This window comes from Eurytemora carolleeae, unplaced genomic scaffold, assembly GCF_000591075.1.
Source record: "Eurytemora carolleeae unplaced genomic scaffold, Eaff_2.0 scaffold3, whole genome shotgun sequence".
Lineage (NCBI taxonomy): Eukaryota > Metazoa > Arthropoda > Copepoda > Calanoida > Temoridae > Eurytemora > Eurytemora carolleeae.
Window position 1 is genome coordinate 249,886 of NW_019397377.1, and position 21,640 is coordinate 271,525.

At 31.0% G+C, this 21,640-nt stretch overlaps 2 protein-coding genes across 4 annotated transcripts in view; both read left to right on the top strand.

Annotated features, from left to right (window-relative positions):
- The window catches only part of LOC111713888 (uncharacterized), a 30,805-nt gene extending 22,778 nt beyond the window's left edge, over positions 1-8,027 (top strand). For all 3 annotated transcript variants that reach the window (XM_023488872.1, XM_023488870.1, XM_023488869.1), the window contains 12 exons: positions 458-614; positions 758-818; positions 1,115-1,405; positions 2,548-2,616; positions 2,692-2,753; positions 2,822-2,928; positions 4,219-4,292; positions 5,050-5,115; positions 5,244-5,325; positions 6,494-6,563; positions 6,819-6,902; positions 7,561-8,027. In XM_023488872.1, coding sequence (XP_023344640.1) covers positions 458-614; positions 758-818; positions 1,115-1,405; positions 2,548-2,616; positions 2,692-2,753; positions 2,822-2,928; positions 4,219-4,292; positions 5,050-5,115; positions 5,244-5,325; positions 6,494-6,563; positions 6,819-6,902; positions 7,561-7,685 — 1,248 coding nt within the window. In that variant the 3' untranslated portion in view covers positions 7,686-8,027. The remainder of the gene's footprint in view (positions 1-457; positions 615-757; positions 819-1,114; positions 1,406-2,547; positions 2,617-2,691; positions 2,754-2,821; positions 2,929-4,218; positions 4,293-5,049; positions 5,116-5,243; positions 5,326-6,493; positions 6,564-6,818; positions 6,903-7,560) is intronic.
- A 1,294-nt stretch (positions 8,028-9,321) lies between these two features.
- The window catches only part of LOC111713919 (glutamate receptor ionotropic, kainate 3), a gene marked incomplete in the record, with an annotated part of 16,975 nt that continues 4,656 nt past the window's right edge, over positions 9,322-21,640 (top strand). The window contains 14 exon segments of the mRNA XM_023488910.1: positions 9,322-9,350; positions 10,622-10,804; positions 13,879-13,982; positions 14,671-14,749; positions 15,061-15,132; positions 15,362-15,420; positions 15,740-15,801; positions 16,215-16,274; positions 17,180-17,232; positions 17,675-17,733; positions 18,969-19,091; positions 19,470-19,574; positions 20,033-20,137; positions 20,936-21,027. Of these exon segments, the coding sequence (XP_023344678.1) occupies positions 10,627-10,804; positions 13,879-13,982; positions 14,671-14,749; positions 15,061-15,132; positions 15,362-15,420; positions 15,740-15,801; positions 16,215-16,274; positions 17,180-17,232; positions 17,675-17,733; positions 18,969-19,091; positions 19,470-19,574; positions 20,033-20,137; positions 20,936-21,027 (1,151 nt within the window).

Consider the following 21,640-nt stretch of genomic DNA (forward strand, 5'->3'; position numbering starts at 1 on the left):
TTTAAAATGAAAGGACATATTGGAATGGGCTATCAATTTTTGTGGACATTCATGGGTGACCGGGGGGTGTTAAAGGCTTAAAAAAATCGAAACTTGTTTTTCAAAAAAAAAAATTTGAATATTTTTTACAACTTAAAATTTTTTTTTCCACCGGCAACGCCTGGCCCTTCAGCTAGTTACTTATATGTCTAAAAGTGTTCAGCTGAACCGAGTTTAAAGAATTAAAGCTACGTCGCTCTTAAGTACTTACTGCCGATGCCGGTTCAAATTTGAATTAGGATTAAAAGTTAAAGATTAAGAAAAGATTTTTATTGGGATTTAAATTTAACCGGGGTGGTAGGCTTTTCATTGAACGATTCTTGGTTACATTTCATAAAAGAAAGAAAGAAAGACGACATCAATAATTTCACTGTTTCTGGTAAGGACCGAGTTTTTTATTGAATTAAAATTATTTTAGAATGAGGTTGTCCTATCCTACCCAGGACGTCTTGACGTTGAAGCTGTACAGAAGGGTGTGGATGATAGCCAACGATCTCGTGATAATACTGGAGCTTCACCGGAAAATTCCAGCACTTTCCATCATTTTCCTAGCGAAATACCCTTCGGAAACCTAGGAAATACTGATTTTTAATCATTTTTAACATGTACTTTTAAAGTTGCAAAAAGTGTAAATTTAGCAGGCAAATTTTAAAATGAGTTAAATCATGGGGTCGGTTGCAATTATTTACAGCAATGTTTATCAGTGTTTGAATATTAGAAAGTAAATCTGAAGGAAAATTTACGGAGAATTGGTTCAATCTAAATAATACACTTCACAGGAATATAAATCATTAAATCAAATTATTGATTGCCAATCAACTCAATTTTAGATCTCAAATCTCTCTGCTCTCAACTTTTCTTTCACATAAAAGATATATATCAAATATATGCCCGGTGAAAGCTAAATTTACTGCCAAAAAATTATCACTTTTGATTTTTAGTTTTGTTTTATGAAGGTTGCATTACTTTCCATTTTATTTGCTCGTATAAATGATGTAAGTCTAAATTTTTTTTAAAGTCTTGGAAGGTATGAAAATGTTTTGAGCTACAAAAAATAAACAATGATATTAATTAGAAGTAAAGAAGTTAAATCACCTGAAGTTTCTCGCCTGTTATCCCATCAATTCCAGTACACTGGGAAATCTGGAAGTTTAGACAAATTTAATTCAATGTCGTCTTCGTGCCAATCCTTACCACCTTATCTAGAAAGACCATGTAGTGCGGCATCCACATGTTCCAACCAATCAGAAGAGGAGATGATTGCTCTCATTGATCAGATGACCAATCATATGTTTGACACAGAGCAGGGGAACAAGAAAGACGACATTTTAGACCGGCGCACAAATTCTCTGCCAAGAAATCCAAGGTAAATTGACAAATTTGCACTTTGTTTCATTTATTCACAAATTGTTAAAACGTTTTCCCATGGCATAGGGTTAGTTAAGACAAAATATGTTGCTATTATATCAAAATTTATGAGATTTAATCTATAGAACAGTTCGTTTTAACCAGGCCCGTAGCCAGGGGGGGTGTAAGGGTGCAGGTGCACCCCCTTTCTTATGAAAGAGGGGTGCAATGACGAATTTGCCCCCACCCCCTAGTCCTATATAAAAGAAATTGTTTTCATAAGTTTCTAAAATATAGTTATAAATTATACAGCCCGAGTAAGAATGGATTTTCAAACCAAATTATAATCTTTTTGTGCGTTACTCATTAAAAGTGTGACAGAGTTTTTGTGTACTCTCTCAACTCATCCCCTGAGTCATGTCTTTCCTGTGACCTATCGCAGGCTAACTAACAGTTGATCAGTACACTCTGTTGATTAAATATAACACAACATCAAAATTTACTCATAGTCATTTAATAGTATGATTTATTAATTATATGCATAGAGTCCCATGGAAATAAAATGGTAATCTCCTGTACACTTTCAGACTTTTAGCCCCCCCCCCCCTCTTGACAGGTGTGCTATGTTTTACGAGTTTTTTTTTGAGGCATTTCCGTGGTGAGGCGTTTCCATTGCACCCCCTTGACCTTTGAAAAGCTTTTTTTTAAATGAATAAGAAATAAGATCATATCAATTTCATATTGCAAAGTCAAAGTAATAAATGATTACTTGACTCTGTTAGTTAAGCAGTACTCCCTGAAAAGCTCAAATACACTTGTTAAAAAGGTTAGCCTTTATAGTGTGCATTGACAATGTAATAACAACCATATACCACTGTAAAACCAAACCAAACATTGTTGAAAAAATCATTAAAAACCCCCCAAAAATTTGTTTCGCATCTGGCGCGTCATACTGCATCCGCCCTGGTCAAATCCTGGCTACGGGCCTGGTTTAAACAAATCAGAAGCGAACAGGATACGTCTAGCTAACGAGAATAGACCTAACACATTTTTACTTTACATTTATATAGGTGAAACTGTCTTCATTCAACTCAAATCTTTTAACACACAAAAACACGATTAATTAAAAAGAATAAATGTAATTTATTTATTATCTGCTAGAAATCCTGAAAACGTGAGACCAAATACTATGCATAATTTACCTGGTGGCTCCTCATTTCAATCAAAAAGGTTAGTTTAATTAATTTATAAAACATTATAAAAAAATAAACAAGGTAACAAAAATAAAAATAATGTGAATTTAAGGCTTAATAGTCTTGGCAGAAAAGATGGTAACCCCTCTGCTTATGAAAGACTTTTTGGAAAAGGTGAAACATTTTACTTTGTGTTAATGTCAACTCTGAAATCAGATAAAAAGAGAGTTATTCTTTTATAGAAAATCTATCGATGAAAGATTTCCAGAATTCAGTTCAGCAAAATCATTCTCTACCTAAACGGAAAGTGCCAATCTTCATTCAGAAAGCTGGAAGAAGAAAAGAAAAGGTAAAAAATCATTACTACACAGGATATCCCATTTCAATGAATACAAATCAATATAATGTCGTCTTCAAAAAAGGTTTATGTTTTTTTAAACGTTATGAAAAATTCCTTTTTAGAAAAAATAGTTTTTATCATAAAAAAAAAATAATTTTTAAGCCCCACAAGAAAAAAACAGTTATTGAAGAACTCCATATTTTAAATACATTAAATAGATACATTACAATTTACAACCTGTATATTGAAGTTGGTGTGCTAAAGAGTATAATATATTTTTTTATAGTTCACTATGTTTATACCGGTTCAAATTTCCTGACCATCTAATGTCGATCAGATAATATGTTAGACACAATTATCTTATCTTTCTCCCAGAGCCCGTAAACGTTAATTGTGACAACCTAAATATTTTATCTATAGACTGAAACATTATTAATTAATGCGTGTTCTGGAGGGTTGGACAAACTTAAGAAGTCAAAAAAGGGAAAGCCTTTCTTGTAGAAAGAGCCCTTGATGGTTTTATAGTTGTAATCTACGTTTCAGCAAACCATTTAATATTTTTTCCCAACACCTCTCTGGAGCAAATTTTGTCCAAATCTTTCAAAATCCTGCTTAATACAACTTTTTCTGCAACACCAGCAGATGCCAAACTCATCAAACTTCATCAACTAAGAAGCCTTGTGAATTTTATCTGAAAAACTTTCAATTATGTCAACTGTTTGTGGATTTTTCCTGCTCAGACATTTCCTCTTTCTGCCAACACACTCTCCATTACACTTTTTCCCTTTTAATCCACACGTAGACTGTTGCCTTGTCCATTATATTCTCTCCAAATGCATTTTGGATCATGTCAAAGGTGTCTGCTTTGAATTTGGAAAGTTCCTGTGCTGTGACATCGGAGCTAAACAACCTCCGGAAAAATGCGAATTTCATAGAAATAAAAAGTTTGATGAATAAAGTCTGTTGGGAGAGCTCAACCGTGATGGATACATCGAGCTTTGAAAAAAAATACAGGGCTGAGACGTCTAGAAGTATTTTTAAAATTTTTTTTTGCAAAACTTATTAAACATTCCTCGAATAATGAAGTGGGTTTGCATGGGATAGCAAATAACATTGCATGTATATTGTAGTTGGTTTGCAAAAGCTGAAATCATTACATGTTAAGTTTTTTTGGTAATTGTAAAAGCTGAATACATTACTTGTATATTGTAATTGGTTTGCAAATGTTGAATACATTATCTGTATATCGTAGTTGGTTTGCAAACGTTGAGTACATTACCTTGTAGCTGTATATTGTAGTTGGTTGACAGGAATTGCAGTTTACTTCCAGTTAAAAGTAAGCTTACAAGCTCTAGTCCTAGTCTAATAAACAGGTAAATAAATCAAATAATCAAAAAATGTGTTGAGGCCAGAACCATAAAGAGCAATAGTTGATATCTGTCTATCAAATGTTTCTGTAAGATGACTGACACTTGTCTACCTCAGAAGTATTTATCCTGCAGTATTAACCGGTTTCACAAAGAAAATCCCCAATTTAATCCTTTTGAATTCATGGTAAATTAATTATTTATAACACTGCTATTTGGTTAGCAGTGTTATAAAGTTTCTAGGCAGAAATTTTCCCTTTATCGAGAAGGTTCAAGCGTTTTTAGATTTAATTTTGTCCCAAGCAGCTAGGGACAAAATTAAATCTAAAAAGGCGAGAACCTTCGAGATATAGAGAAATTTTATGTCCAAAAACTTTATAGCACCTACGTGCCAAAATAATAGTGTTATAGGTAATTTTTTAGAAACGTTATTGCACTTGTCTTATTTCAAATAAATATTTTGGAAATATCCTAATTTTTTTGGAGAAAATCCGAGAACCAATCAAAACCTTACAGCACACGTGCTATAATTTACAGCTAATTTAACATTATAGCACGATGATTGCTTTATAGCACGTTCATTATGAAATTCACGATGAAGTGAGTAATAATGATAAAGTACACTATTATAGTTTCATAAAAATAGTTTAAATTCCTTCGAAAAATTAACAGATTTTCCAGTTAATTTGGAAAATTTCAGTTTTTCAGACACCATATTATTTTACATTAAACTAATAGACTAAAATAAATGCTTATTGTTTAGAAGTTGTATAAGTCCAGGAGCTGATTATTGTCCAGATTACGTAAAGTCAAGTCAACATACTGAAAGGTAGAAAAATAATTCTTGCCATTTGAAAATGAATTCCAAAATGAGATTATTTAGCGATTTTTTAATTAAACTTTATTAACGGCTTTCTATTATTATTATTTGTTTTGTTTATTTTATCGCTAATTTAGAAAGCTGGATTCAAGTTGTATCGACGGAGTTCTTGGAGCTCCAGATAAAATACATATTCCGCAGAGATATATTCCGGAACAGGTATTCTGTTTTTTTTTATAGTATTCCTCAGAGATATTTTCCGGAACAGGTATTCTGTTCTTTTTATAGTTTTCCTCAGAGATATTTTCCAGAACAGGTATTCTATTCTTCTTACATTTATTCCGCTGAGATATATTCCGAAACAGGTATTCCGTTCGTTTTACATTTATTCCACAGAGGTATATTCCGGAATAGGTATTTCGTTCTTTTTACATTTATTTCACAGAGGTAAATTCCGGAACAGGTATTTTGTTCTTTTTACGTTCATTCCACAGAGGTATATTCCGGAACATGTATTTTGTTCTTTTAACGCTTATTCCACAGAGGTATATTCCTGAACATGTATTTAGTTCTTCTTACATTTATTCCACAGAGATATATTCCGGAACAGGTAATCCGTTCCTCTTACATTTGTTCTGCAGTGATATATTCCGGAACAGGCATTCCGTTCTTCTTACATTTATTCCGCAGTGATATATTCCGGAACAGCCTAGGTATTCCGTTTTTTTACATTTATTCCGCAGTGATATATTCCGGAACAGGTATTCCGTTCTTTTTACATTTATTCTGCAGCGATATATTCCAGAACAGGTAATCCGTTCTTCTTACATTTATTCTGCAGTGATATATTCCGGAACAGGTAATCCGTTCTTCTTACATTTATTCCGCAGTGATATATTCCGGAACAGGTATTCCGTTCTTTTTATTAAGTTAAGTCTTCTAGATCGGATAAAGTCTTAAGAAATGGTTGATTAAATTTTTTGATAAAGAAAAACACAATTTCACAGTTGCGGGCATCATGAATATGAGGAAACCGACAGCTTACCTTTCGTACAGTCGTTTCTGAAGTCTCATTCTTTGTGGGTAACCCTGTATATATTTTATATTTAAACCTTTTTTTGATCATCGACGGCAGATAAATCCTTGTGTTTATATTTAAAATTTTGTTCAAATTTCAGTGTACGCTAACGTTCAAAACAGCTGACTATATATATTTCTCATGAATTCCAAACAGGACCTTTCAGTAAAATCGTTTCTAGCCATTAACTTATAAATTATGGAGTATTTTTCGTTTGAAAATGGAGTTTTCCGTAAATTTTCAAAACTTTCACTTGTTAATGGAATGTTGTCCATTCCTTTTACCTACCTACACATGCATTATCTGTAGGAGGAGAACGTCGGAGAAGAAGAGAGGAGAAAGAAAATGGAGAAAGTAGAAAATATAAAAAAGATGTTAGGTAAACAAATAAGAAAACATATAACTAAGCATGAAGAAATAATATAAAATAGTAAAAATATGTGAGAAAAAAAACAATCAGAGAAATGTGAATGTTATTCATTTTTTTCAAAATTAAATTCGCGCTTTATCCGTAGAAATTATTTGTTACATGTGTTTGTACTTTGTACCTTTAGGTTGTTCTGATCAGGTTAATCAGTCTCTATCTACATTTAGGTTGTTCTGATCAGATTAATCAGTCTCTATCTACATTTAGGTTGTTCTGATCAGGTTAATCAGTCTCTATCCTTGAACCAGATTATAGCTAAGCAGGTCATGCAGAGGAGTAGACGAATTGCAGGTTAGTCCACTCTCAGCTGTGAAATTTAGTGTTGGAGACTCTCGATATCGACAATTGGTACTTTTATTTTGAGGATCAATGAAATACTATACCTTTCCAAGTTTCTATATCTTCATTTTTGGTTTTTCTTCCCTGATCAAATCTCCCTTCAACTCCAAACTTAGAACAATAACCATGCGGATATCGAATAAAGATTAAATTTATCTGTAGATTAACATAAGATCAATATCAAGCACTGATCTCAATATCCACAATACAAGAGTTCCTAGATCCGGATACACAAATCTTTATTTGAGAGCAAGTTTTTAAAGTTAATAACGAAATTGTTTGAATAAAAGATTAGTTCAAAATCCCTCTTATATTTAAACAATTTTGTTAGTTTGAAAATATACTGGCTCTCAAGAAATGTTTTCGTGTCGTCACACTCACTCCAAACAATACCAATGGACAAGTTTTTTTACGTAATACATTTCTGAAATACAAACTTTGAATGAATAAATTCCGGAAAAATACAATGAACAGAAACAAATTCCTAAAAAATGAAACTTCATGAAAAATTCCAGGGGGACTAAACAACTTAATTGCTTAAATGCCAAATGTGTGACTTGACTTGGATGTAAAATTAATAATATAAAAATACCTCTATATGTTTTTTCAGCTGACGCAGCCCGTTCCTCCGTTGTAAATCCGGGAAATCCTGAAGATGATGAAGACGATCTTTCAGATTCCTCGCCTGATGTTCCACTTCCGCTTCGCCAGCAGAGAGAGAGCTTTCTCATTTAAAATTGCGCGTTTTCCAAAACTACTCGTGTTTCCCCACTCTCATGTCTCGTTTTTAAATTCATAAAATCCTTTTTGATAACAAATTGCTTGTTTATATTGCTTTTACAAAACTACATGTGGTTTTTGAATTCAAAATTTTAGTTATTTTCTGTATTGTTAAATTTTAATGGGTTTCTACAGAATATGTGATTTCATGCCTCGCATTTTTTTTCTTAAAAATATAATGCAGAAGACATCTCTGCAGAACCAAATAAAAGTGTACAAACTACAAATACAGCCAAATTGTTTTATCTTAAAAAGTGATGGTTTGCTTATTGTTTAAATAAATTTTTGCAACATAAATTGTTTGATTGTTATCTTTTTAGCAATTTTTTTAAAATATGTGTATTATGCATTTGGAGAGAATCTATCAGACCACAACTTGAGGACCTACGAGGCCATCAATTTGTACCAGTAATGTAACATAATGTTCTCGCGCTATCTATAAAAAATTATGATTTACTATTTAAAAAGGTCCTAGACTGTCTGGCAATAAAATTCGATGAATAGTTTGCCATAGTATCGAGAATTTCAGCTCCACATTGGCTCTGTCTGTGATGTTTCCACATCCAAAAATGTGGTTATTAATCACCCCATTCTAAAAATAGCATGATCCGAGCCGGTACAACATATATACTTCATTTGCATTCACTTATACTGTCCAGTCTGGACTACCAACACAGTGATCTTGCTACCTTACATGTGTTTGATAAAACATGCTGTATCGACTCTGGGTCTACACTGGAGTGCCCTGCACGTTTAATTCAAGAACAATGTAGCAAGATCACAGTTTGATATGTATTTTCTAAAGGGTGACAAGTAAACACTCCCTTTAAGCAACATAATACAGTCGTCGTCGTATATATCAATACAAAGAAGACGACGTTCTATGTCAATTTTTGATTTCTACTCATCTTTAATAAGCAGAGACACATGTAAACAAAGAGAAGTTGTTTACTAACAACTTCTCTTTGTTTACTTGCAAGTTGCAAACTTATAATTTGACAAATGTGTGCTGGATACAGAGCATCATAAATAAAATGTCGTTAAAATTGTATTGATATAATCAGCGACCACTGTAAAATATTATATATATCCACTATGTCTTCTTAAAAATTCCAGTAATTCTTAAACTTAGTGTAAGAACCCATTTACTTGTTAAATGCAGATTCTTCTTATTCACAAGATTGTACATTTCTGGGGCTATTTATTTTAAATATAAATATAAAGTATTTTAAGTGTTTTACGCAATTGTTGACGGATTTTAAATGAAAGATCAAATATGACATAAATATACTCACATATACTCCATTTGTGACAGGATTAAATTTATTGTAGTTAGCTATACGTAATATATGCATCAAAGGGTTCAAAGGATATTATAATTTCTTCAAAACATATATGTTTATGTTTTTCCGACTTTATAATAGAACCCCACGGGGTGTATTGTACGAACTTTATTCTTTATTTAATTGGAAAATATAAATCCATTAAATTCATTATGTTTCACAAACAAGTCTAATTTATAATAATTACAGTGCCCCTGCCCACTCTATATTTTAGTAAACATGTTTACTGGGTATAGTAGTACTTAAACCATCAAACGGAGAGAAACAAATTTAGCTGGTATTTTTAATCAAAAATTTTTTCACACTTTATAATTTAAACGAAATATTTTCAGTGGTTTTAACTCTCGGTGTTATTTTGCTCTTATTGAGAAGTATCTCTGATTATGAGAAAAATGTCTCATAAAAAAAGTTTAATGGAGGATCGTCAACCAAAAAAACTAATGACCTAAATTTGTTTTTAAAATTACAATCTAAGTTTAACATTTGGGAAAGTGTTTCAATGTTTTTGAAAAAAAGATAATCTTTAAATAAAAAGTTGATAATTATTATAGATTTGACCAATTTTCAAAAAATTCTGGCAATAAAAAAAAGGTGAAATTTGACATTGTATTATTCAATAATATCTCTGAATAAAAAAAGGGTTGCTGTAAATTGAAATTAAAGAACGAGAAATATGGTTAGAAAAATTAATAATATTCCGGCACACATCCTATTTGATATTGTGTAAATATAAACACTTGTAAACTGTTTTTTTCTATTAACATATCACAGGAAATACACTCATTGAAATCTTACAGACATTAAACGCTATATACAAAGGGATATACGCAAAGAATGAGTCTTAGATGACAACTTGCTACACCTAGTTGAACAAATTGTAAACTTTTTCAAAAGTGTAACCTTACAAAAATACAATGTTATAGAGAAAGAGACAATCTAACTGTAACACTAGCTGAGCTAATTGTAACAACTAGCTGAGATAATTGTAACAGCTAGCTGAGCTAAGTGTAACAGCTAGCTGAGCTAATTGTAACAACTAGCTGAGATAATTGTAACAACTAGCTGATTTAATTGTAACAGCTAGCTGTAGGAAACCGTAAGAAAAAAAAACTTTACAAATTCCGTACAGTCATCTCAGAAGTCTCATGCTTTGTGGGTAACCCTGTACGCAGTATTCTGAGACACAGTTATGAGCTAAAATAACCAAGTGGCATTTTTCTTTAACTTCAAAGAAATTGAGCCTTTGTCGCAAATTATAATTTTTTTAATTCTTATAACTTTGCAACTTATCCGAGTAGACCTTAAATATTACAAGCTATGAATTTTGTATATCTTTGTAACCCAATGGAGTAGAATAGATATTTCAAACCATGAATTTTCTTAGATCAAATAAAAGTTTGAAATATCAAAGGTTCTAAACGTCAGGTTTTCAAGGTATAAAAAATAGAAAATTTGAGTGTGTGTCAAAGATCATTTGGTATTTTGTTATTTTCTTCAACATATTGACTTTGTCTTACTTATAATGATATTTTTCTTTGTCAACTTTAGTTTGAATGATGAAAGCTTTGGGTTTGACTCTCCTTCTGTACGATTTGGTACTGCAAAGAAGTGCCCACGCAGTAAACAGCAGTACAAACATAATAACTGCAGCTGGAACCAAACGTACTGCATTACATACTGTACATGTAAACACAGTTTGGGATATTTATGAGCGAACGAGGTTTAAAACAGGTATAAATTAGGATAACTTCTGAATCATTTAAGTTGATAGAGCAAGTTGTGTACATTGTAAAACTACAGCTTATGACAGTTCATAATAGGAATTATCTCATTATAGTGTAATTTTTGTGATACACAATATAGTTTTTAACTCTTAAAACGTTGAAGACAGGGAATTGCAGTTTTTTACCTTTTTAATGAATTACCTATCTGTATTAAGTGTACTTCTACCTTTGTAATGATACTATCTGTATTTAGTCTACTACTACCTTTGTAATTATACTTTCTGCATTAAGTATATTTACTACCTTTGTAATGATACTATCTGCATTTAGTCTACTACTACCTTTGTAATGATACTATCAAGTATTAAGTCTACTACTACCTTTGTAATGATACTATCTGTATTAAGTTTGCTACTACCTTTGTAATGATACTATTTGTATTTAGTCTATAACTACTACCTTTGTAATGATATTATCTGTATTAAGTCTACTACTACCTTTGTAATGATACTATCTGTATTAAGTCTACTACNATCATTAACACCCTGTATTTTAATTTATCTCTACATAAAAATCCCTCTGATCTCACCCTGCCACAGATCACCTGACAATCTCCTTCCTTCCTACCAAATTCTTACCTATCCAAAAACATATCTTGATATGTGTAACCAATTATATTCAGTATCGCTAATTAACTTAGGGCCAACCACTCAAAACAACAAACCCTGGTTTGGCGGGTCCAAACTGCATAGTAAATTGTGATTGCTTATTTGTAATATCTCATGCTTTGTAGTTGAATGAATGAATATTAGATTTTTTCAAAAATTATTAATTTTTTTTAAAACGTACTAAATAAAATAAAATAAATTTTAAATACATTTTTATCTTTCAAAACGGTCATTGTTTTCGAAACTATCGTGTTTCTACTTTAAAAATGATCGTTTTTTAAAACGATCGTTTTGAAAATTATAGTTTTCTTTTTTTTTCCTGAGAAACTATCATTGTTAACAAAACGAAACGAATGTTTTTCAAAAAAGCCAAAACTGCCCAGCCCTACTTCTACCTTTGTAATGCATATTCTATCTGTATTTAGTCTACTTCTACCTTTTGTAATAAAGTTCCAATCTATATTAAGTCTACTTCTACCTCTGTAATGAATATACTATCTGTATTTAGTCTACATCTACCTTTTTGTAATAAAGTTCCTATCTATATCAAGTCTACTTCTACCTCTGTAATGAATATACTATCCGTATTTAGTCTATTTCTATCTCTGTACTGAATATACTATCAGTATTTAGTCTACTTCTACCTCTGTAATGAATATAATATCTGTATTTAGTCTACTTCTACCTCTGTAATGAATATACTATCCGTATTTAGTCTACTTCTACCTCTGTAATGAATATAATATCTGTATTTAGTCTACTTCTACCTCTTTAATGAATATAATGTCCGTATTTAGTCTACTTCTACATCTGTAATGAATATACTATCAGTATTTTGTCTACTTCTACCTCTGTAATGAATATAGTATCCGTATTTAGTCTACTTCTACCTCTGTAATGAATATACTATCCGTATTTAGTATACTTCTACCTCTGTAATGAATATACTATCCGTATTTTGTCTACTTCTACCTCTGTAATGAATATACTATTCGTATTTTGTCTACTTCTACATCTTTAATGAATATACTATCCGTATTTTGTCTACTTCTACCTCTGTAATGAATATACTATCCGTATTTAGTCTACTTCTACCTCTGTAATGAATATACTATCGTATTTAGTCTGCTTCTACCTCTGTAATGAATATACTATCCGTATTTAGTATAGTATCCGTATTTAGTCTTCTTCTACCTCTGTAATGAATATACTATCCGTATTTAGTCTACTTCTACCTCTGTAATGAATATACTATCCGTATCTAGTCTACTTCTACCTCTGTACTGAATATACTATCTTTATTTAGTCTACTTCTACCTCTGTAATGAACATACTATCCGTATTTAGTCTACTTCTACCTCTGTAATGAATATACTATCCGAATTTTGTCTACTTCTACCTCTGTACTGAATATACTATCCGTATTTAGTCTACTACTACCTCTGTAATGAATATACTATCCGTATTTAGTCTACTACTACCTCTGTACTGAATATACTATCTGTATTTAGTCTACTTCTACCTCTTTAATGAATATACTATCCGTATTTAGTCTACTTCTACCTCTGTAATGAATATACTATCTGTATTTAGTCTACTACTACCTCTGTACTGAATATACTATCTGTATTTAGTCTACTTCTACCTCTGTAATGAATATACTATCCGTATTTAGTCTACTTCTACCTCTGTAATGAATATATTATCCGTATTTTGTCTACTTCTACCTCTGTACTGAATATACTATCCGTATTTAGTCTACTTCTACCTCTGTAATGAATATACTATCCGTATTTAGTCTACTTCTACCTCTGTAATAAATGTACTATCCGTATTTAGTCTATTTCTACCTCTGTACTGAATATACTATCCGTAATTAGTCTACTTCTACCTCTGTACTGAATATACTATCCGTATTTAGTCTACTTCTACCTCTGTAATAAATATACTATCCGTATTTAGTCTACTTCTACCTCTGTAATGAATATACTATTCGTATTTAGTCTACTTCTACCTCTGTAATGAATATACTATCCGTATTTAGTCTACTTCTACCTCTGTACTGAATATACTATCCGTATTTAGTCTACTTCTACCTCTGTAATGAATATACTATCAGTATTTAGTCTACTTCTACCTCTGTAATGAATATACTATCAGGATTTAGTCTACTTCTACCTCTGTAATGAATATACTATCCGTATTTAGTCGACTTCTACCTCTGTAATGAATATACTATACGTATTTAGTCTACTTCTACCTCTGTAATGAATATACTATCAGTATTTAGTCTACTTCTACCTCTGTAATGAATATACTATCCGTATTTAGTCTACTTCTACCTCTGTAATGAACATACTATCCGTATCTAGTCTACTACTACCTCTGTACTGAATATACTATCTGTATTTAGTCTACTTCTACCTCTGTAATGAAGACGATGAAAAATTGCTTGAGCTTCTCTACGCTTTCTACAATACAGATATGAATTTGAATCCTAAAGTTAGACAAACCATGGTAAAATATTCTCATACAATAAAAGGGTTGGATGCTTTTTTGATACTCTTATATTACTTATAGTAATACTCATTTCCACAGTATTTTAGCACAAAGTACACCAACAACAACATTACAAGCAAAGTAAAACAAAAATATTTCAACATAAAAAATAATTTAAAAAAAAAAAGTAATTTGGTCTGAAAAAAATGTTAAGTGATTTTATTTTAACAGTGTAAAAAAAGGAGAAAACCGTGAAACAAAATCAAGAAATCCGCAATTCGTATTGGAGAAATTCTCCACACGTTGAAATGAGAGGAACTCAATGGCGGAATTAATTATGATACTCAACCAGTACTTCAGATCAAATTCCTTACTAAAAATTACTTATACCAAAAGTTACTTGGACAAAATGTTAATTACTCCTTTCTTAAATTTAGTTAAACCAATTCTGTAGTTTTAGACCAATTTACTTACTGAAAGTTACTTAGACGAAATGTTACTTAGACCAAATGTTACATAGACGAAATGTTACTTAGACGAAATGTTACTTAGACGAAATTTTACTTAGACCAAATGTTACTTAGACCAAATGTTACTAGACCAGATGGTATTAGACGAAAGTCTACTAGACGAAATGTTACTGAGCCGCAAGCAGTAAAGGGGTAAAGTCAGTTTAATTTAAAACTTAAAAAAAAAAATTATTTAGGAGAACATGAGACCTGTTTATAAAGAAGGAAGTCTAATTTACTTTTGTCAGACACCGGAGAAGAATTTAGAAATTAAAGGAATCCTATTTTATGTTTTTATCCAAATTCTGTCGTTTTTAAACCAAATTTTCTCTGCTCTTGTTTTAATAGAACGACAACTTATAACTCAAAGACAAGTTAAGAACTATAAATCTAATCAAAGTTCAAAATTAATGGAAAGTGAAACGTTGACACAAATAGTTGAAAATACACACAATTGTTGTGTAGGAAACATTTCATTAAAATAGTTCAACTAGCTATACCAAGTCAAATTAATGCTTGCTATACAGACCTCAGATCTAGATCATATTTCTTCAAATATATAATGAAAAAAATTGCCTGATCGATAGGATCTTCAATCGGTGTATTTGTAAACACAGTTGATATTGAATATGTGAAAAAGATCAGAATTGAGGGCGCAGGAAAGAAATTTTAAATTAATCTTGAAATTATACTAAAAAAATTAATGAAAAAACAAAATTTTACGATCCAACAATTTTCTACTAAATTTTTATTATTAAATTTCGAGATAAATTAGTTAATCATTTTTTACATAAACTAAACACAAAAATATGGGGAAATACATGGTGAACATTTAATAAAATCTCAAATAATTTTTTCTTCAATTTATTATAAAAATTCTTTCTGAAGACAATCAAGTATTTTTTGTAAATGAGGAGGGGTTTGTGAACGAGTTACATGTTTATAAGGTTAGTAAATAATAATAATAATAATAATAATAATAATAATAATAATAATAATAATAATAATAATAATAATAATAATAATAATAATAATAATAATAATAATAATAATAATAATAATAATAATTATAAAAATGATAATAATAATAATAATAATAATAATAATAATAATAATAATAATAATTATAAAAATGATAATAATAATAATAATAATAATAATAATAATAATTATAAAAATGATAATAATAATAATAATAATAATAATGATAATAATAATAAAAGTAAGAACAATAATGATAACAACAATAGTAATGATACTGCCTAGGCTGTAACTAGTGAGGTGAGCTACGGAGTCCGTCTTAATAGTGATCCACAGACTCATGAAAGGAAAGTTTAAAAATAAAATTTTAAAAAAACGTTTTGTCAGAATGTAAACTTCTAATTTAAAAAGCATTAAATAGACTTTAGACACAATTTCTTAACTTTGTCAGATTCACAAGAGTGTCCTGTAAACTTAATCTCAACTCTTATTGTACAAAGTAATTTATAATAACAATAAATTGGTTCCTTAAGGCTTGAGCCTCATTTTAGCCGATCTATGGCAGCTTAGTCTTGAGACTAATTTTCCCAGGTTCAGGTTAGATCGCGGCCTCAGGGAAACGTGTCAAAACGTACCCCGGTTTGTGCGTCTCAAGGGCGGCCAGGGGGAACGGGATTCTGTTCTTTCTCTGCCGTCCGAGGGCCGGCGATTGATAGATAAAAAAATCTAAAATTTGTAAAAAAGTTTTTTAATACTCTAGAGTAAATTTAAGAGGAATGCAGCTAATAGTCGGGTACTTAAACGCATCCTCCTATGTACAGTAAGAAAAATAAATCGAATAGTCGGGTACTTAAACACATCCTCCTATGTACAGTAGTAAAATAAATCTAATAGTCGGGTACTTAAACACATCCTCCTATGTACAGTAAGTAAAATAAATCGAATAGTCGGGTACTTAAACACATCCTCCTATGTACAGTAAGTAAAATAAATCGAATAGTCGGGTACTTAAACACATCCTCCTATGTAACAGTAAGTTAAATAAATAGAATAGTCGGGTACTTAAACACATCCTCCTATGTACAGTAAGTTAAATATATCGAATAGTCGGGTACTTAAACACATCCCCCTATGTACAGTAAGTTAAATATATCGAATAGTGGGTACTTAAACGCATCCTCCTATGTACAGTAAGTATAATAAATCGAATAGTCGGGTACTTAAACACATCCTCCTATGTACAGTAAGTAAAATATATCGAATAGTCGGGTACTTAAACACATCCTCCTATGTACAGTAAGTTAAATAAATCGAATAGTCAGGTAATTAAACGCATCCTTATATGTTACAGGAGTTACAGTAAGTAAAATAAATCGAATAGTCATTAAAGGGACTTTATAGATTAGCTTATTTGAAGTGACCCTCTATGAGAAGATGGTATGCCCGATTTACATCGGTACCCTTGAAACCTTGATATCATAAAAAATTTGAAAGCTAACGTAGTTTTTCTGACTCGAAAAGTATTTATTTCTGTATATATCTCTATTGTTACTTAAAAGCATGAAATGCGCCATAAATGAAAATGAATTAAAAGAGGCATGGATTTCTAATTCACACTTGATCAGACAAAGCTTTTACGGGTATCGTTGTAAATCGGGCATTGCCATGTTAACATTGAGAACTGCACATGGAAGTGCACTTATAAATAAAATCTCTGTAATTCAGGTACAATGGACAGTTTTCAGGAACTCAGGGAATGCTTTTTGAGCTGATGAAAGGTAAATATTCTTTATTTTTGTTCAAACGGATTGTTCATAAAATAAGGGGTATACAATTTGTCCATGAAAAACATACCAAGTCGCATTTTTCCCTTTTTTTAATGTTCAAGCTACTGCTAAATGTATTTAATTTAGAAGAACATGAAATGCAAATATTATTGCTGAAATGTTTTCCTGAAAAATCAAGAAAACTCTGTTTAAAATCTGTAAAAATTCATAAGTATCAGACTTCTTAAAATTCTCTAAATTAATTATTTTAAATAATGCCTTGGAAGGAAAAATTTTTCTTGCCAGAATTAAACGTTTCAACAAATAAAAAATATTGATCTATTTCTGACAAAGAATTATCTTTATTTTTAAACCACCAAGCAGAACACGCTGTCAAAACTTAAAAGAATGTTAATAATTAAGGTTGCATTGCTATTTAGAAATACAATTTTAGGAATGATGAATTTTACATATTCGGCGTTACCCAGTGTGGACGGATTTTATGGTTCAAAGGTTAGTTTTTTAAACAAATTCTTTAATATTTTTTAACTTTTTAAGAATTTTTTTAAACAAGGTTTGCTCTATAGAGGCGTTATAGGGCATTTTTAATGCTAATAAGAAGTAATTATATTTACACTTTTATAAAATCAGAGCATAACCTTACTTTACAAAACTACTCTAAAGTTACGGAGCGATTTTACTGGATCATTTCTGTATAAAACTATCCACATCACTAGAAAATTTATGAGAAGATAGTTGTAACGCACAAAGATCCAGACTCCTACGAAAAGATGCATCGATTTTTAAGACTGGGTCGACTTGGAAATGTGGAAACGCCTTGGCTTTTGATTTTACCTCACACATTTACATATACTTGTATATAGTATAATGGCCTGCTTATAGATATTCTTCTATCTACCAATCTATATTATTCAGGGCTAGTGTGTAAGCGTACATGTCATTTTGTGGGTGCAGCTTCACAGCTGTTATATCTAATTGTATTATATGTGTTTAAAAAATTTTTAAAACCTTTGCGTAGTTTACTTTAGGTTTCACTCTAACCAATTCTCATTCTGGCCATCGTGCATTATATAAAAATAATTAAGCTTGAAGTGAAGTTTAGGGTCCAAATTAGAGAAGAACTTTGGTAGATCGTGGGCCCTGGAGAAAGCAGAAATAAGATACCGTAGCTAAAATCTTGTGAACATAGCATTGCCTCCAAAGAGATGGTAGCATAAACAGCGCCTTGTTTTCAGAATTCAAAATGTGGTCTGTCGTTTTTGTACCTTAAGAATTGACCGAGATATTGAGAAATTTGTTCAAAATTCAAAATATTAAATATAACCAAGGTTGTTTAAATCTTTAGTATCTCCAACAATTTTTATAATACAAAGAATGAGGCTAAATTTCACCAAGGTTTAAAGACTTAGAATGTTTTTCTTTACTTTTTTGACATCTATTAACAAAACCAAAGACAAAGTGTACGTCCAGGGTCCAATGTCGAACGTATTGCATAACACCCCAGCGAAATAATTACATCAAACCTTGAGTATTAAATATCCATGGTATGTAGCCTTATTCATTTCATTTTAGAGCTAATAAGTGCTTGATTTTAGCTTTAGTTTTTAAAAAGTAATTGGCAAAATTATTGTCGATTTTAGCGTGGGACCTTGCGACTTTTAGACCACTGTAAACTGAATAGAATTGACCCGGAAAAAATGTTGATATGTTTTCCTGTATTTGTCAAGGTTGAGGGAGGTATGAAACACAAGGGCAAAACCTCCCAGTTTAATGGACTGATAGGTATGCTGGAGAGATCGGAGATCGATGTCGCTCTTTCTGATCTTTCTCTGACATTCACCAGATCTCAGGTATATCACTGTGAACTAGGCAGATGGAGAAGGTCAAATTTATGTGACACTACTGGTACCACTTTGTGACCTCGTAGCTCCTCAACACATATCCCTCGCTACGCTCTGGAAGTTTTGTAGGGAAAATATATTTTTTTGATGCAGACGCTCAAAGGAATTACGCGCAGTCGGCGTAGAATTACAAGTCAAAGAGAGAGCATGTTCTTCGCCGACTACGCCTAACTCCTTTGGACTTCTACCTCAGGGTTTTTGTGCACAAAAAAACCCTAAATCTTAAAAAAGACGAAATCTAGTGTCCTATCTGTTATTTTGAAATGAGGATGCAAAAACTTTGCTTTATGGAATGATTTTAAAAATCTTATGAATGAAAATGTCTAGGTTGCTGATTTTGGTGGAAAGATGCTTTTACAACCGACCTACTGTTTAATAACTAAACCAGGGAAGGAAATCTCCTACGAAGCTTATGTAAACCCTCTAGGGAAGGTATGTACAGTTTTTGTACACTGTGTACAGATAGGTTTTATAAAAAAATATTTATTAAACTACATATAGTGCACTTTAACACTTATGGTTAATTCATGATTAATTCATAATTCATCAGTGATTTAAAGAAATTTAAGTTAGCTGAATATTATATTATTTATATGCTAGCACTGCACTGTGCTTTAAAGTTTGATTGTTTATTCCAGATTGGATATATGATATTATAACTACGAGAATAATTTATTTAAATTCAGATAAAATAAAATTGAATTTTTTTTTTTAATTTTTTTGTTCTGATTTAACTTTAGTTTTCATATTTTTTTCAAAGATTTAAGGCAATCCCAAAAAATTAGAAGTTGGGGACACAAAATTATTCATAATTTAAAAAAAATTTCTTCTACATAAAATTATACGGAGTCTAAGTTATCAATTTATCCTGTCTCAATATGAAAATTAAGGATATTTGGATGTGGGTTTTCATTTGTACCATTGGCTTAACGACCTACATGTTCGGCCTGCAGTATGTTTCTGGAATGTTAAGTACAGAAAAAATCAAATCTCAGGTATCTACATTATTGAAATACATCAATTAAATCTTTAAAATGTACCAACAGATAACTCTCTCTATATATATATAACGTCTGTTTGTCTGTTTGTTTGTATGTCTGATCCTAACTCATGCACCTCATAACTCATATTTGAATGGGAACTCAGGAGAACCGCGAGAATGTTCTTAGTTCGATTTTGAGATTCTAAGTTGAGCCTGGGCAACACTGGGTTCTCAAGCTAGTCAACGATAAGTCACTAATGGAGAGAGAATAATATCTTTAAAGTCAAAGGAATTGAGTCTTTACCACAAACTTGGCTTTTCTAATCCCAATATCTTTTCAGTCTGATGATGTAAATCTTCGACATTTCAAACTTGAGCTTTTTGATATATCTTCGACATTTCAAACTTGAGCTTTTTGATATAAGAGAATTTAAAAATTAAAATATCAAAGGTCTGCGACGTCGGCTTTTAAAGATATAGGGATTTAAACTTTTGAGTTTGTGGCAAAAACTCATTTCCTTTGCTAAAAAGATTTTTATAAATGAACAAAAAAAGGACAAATTGACAATATTTACTGAATATGAATTTTTTTCACCCTCTTTTGGTGGCATAATTGAACATATTAGAGATTTTTATCCATTCTTCAAAAACTCTAAAACTTGTTTTTATAGAAAAATTACGATAGAAAAATTACGAATCTTGGGTTAAAAATTATGAACCGAATCTTAGAGATATCACACGTAATTTTCGATATTCCATGAGCTCTGTTTGAAAACTTTAACAATTTGTAATTTTTTGTTGTATAATTAAGGATGAAACTATACCTGGAAAGATTCTGATATCCCTAGGATATGTCTGCAGGACAATGGCAAATATTGATCTTTTTCTTTTAGAAATCATCAAGTATGCAAAGAAAATGAGTACATGTATCAAACTCTAGTTTTTAATCCCCAGATACCATCGCAATATAATATATAGTTTAAACTTTGTATGCCAAAAAATGCCAAAGGTTTACAACATCATGGGAGCAAAGATATGTCGCTTAGAATATTTTTAAATACTAAATTTCTATTTAATTTCATTTTTTGTCTTTGCGCTGATCAACATGACACAGCTTTTTAAATTTTCTAAATCCAAAAAACCTTTGAAAATTTTATCTGATCAATAATGAAAAAGAAATAATTGTTTTATAGCTTGATAATTCCTACATTTTTACTAAAGCAAAAATGCACAAAAAATGAAAAATTAAGAAAAAAAGGACATACAGTGAAACCCTTAATAACGAATACATCGAAAGAATTCATCAAATGTCGTATTCTTCACTTTCTGATAATGGAATGTTGCATATATTTAGTTTTTTAATTAAATGATTATATGGAACTCTTTAAAACTGTTCCCGCATATTCATTGCTATTTATTTACTTTTGCAAGTACTGAAATTTACGTAATATAGTATAAAACTCATTGAAAAAGTGTCAAGACGACATTTGATAAATTCTTCCGATGTATTCGTTAT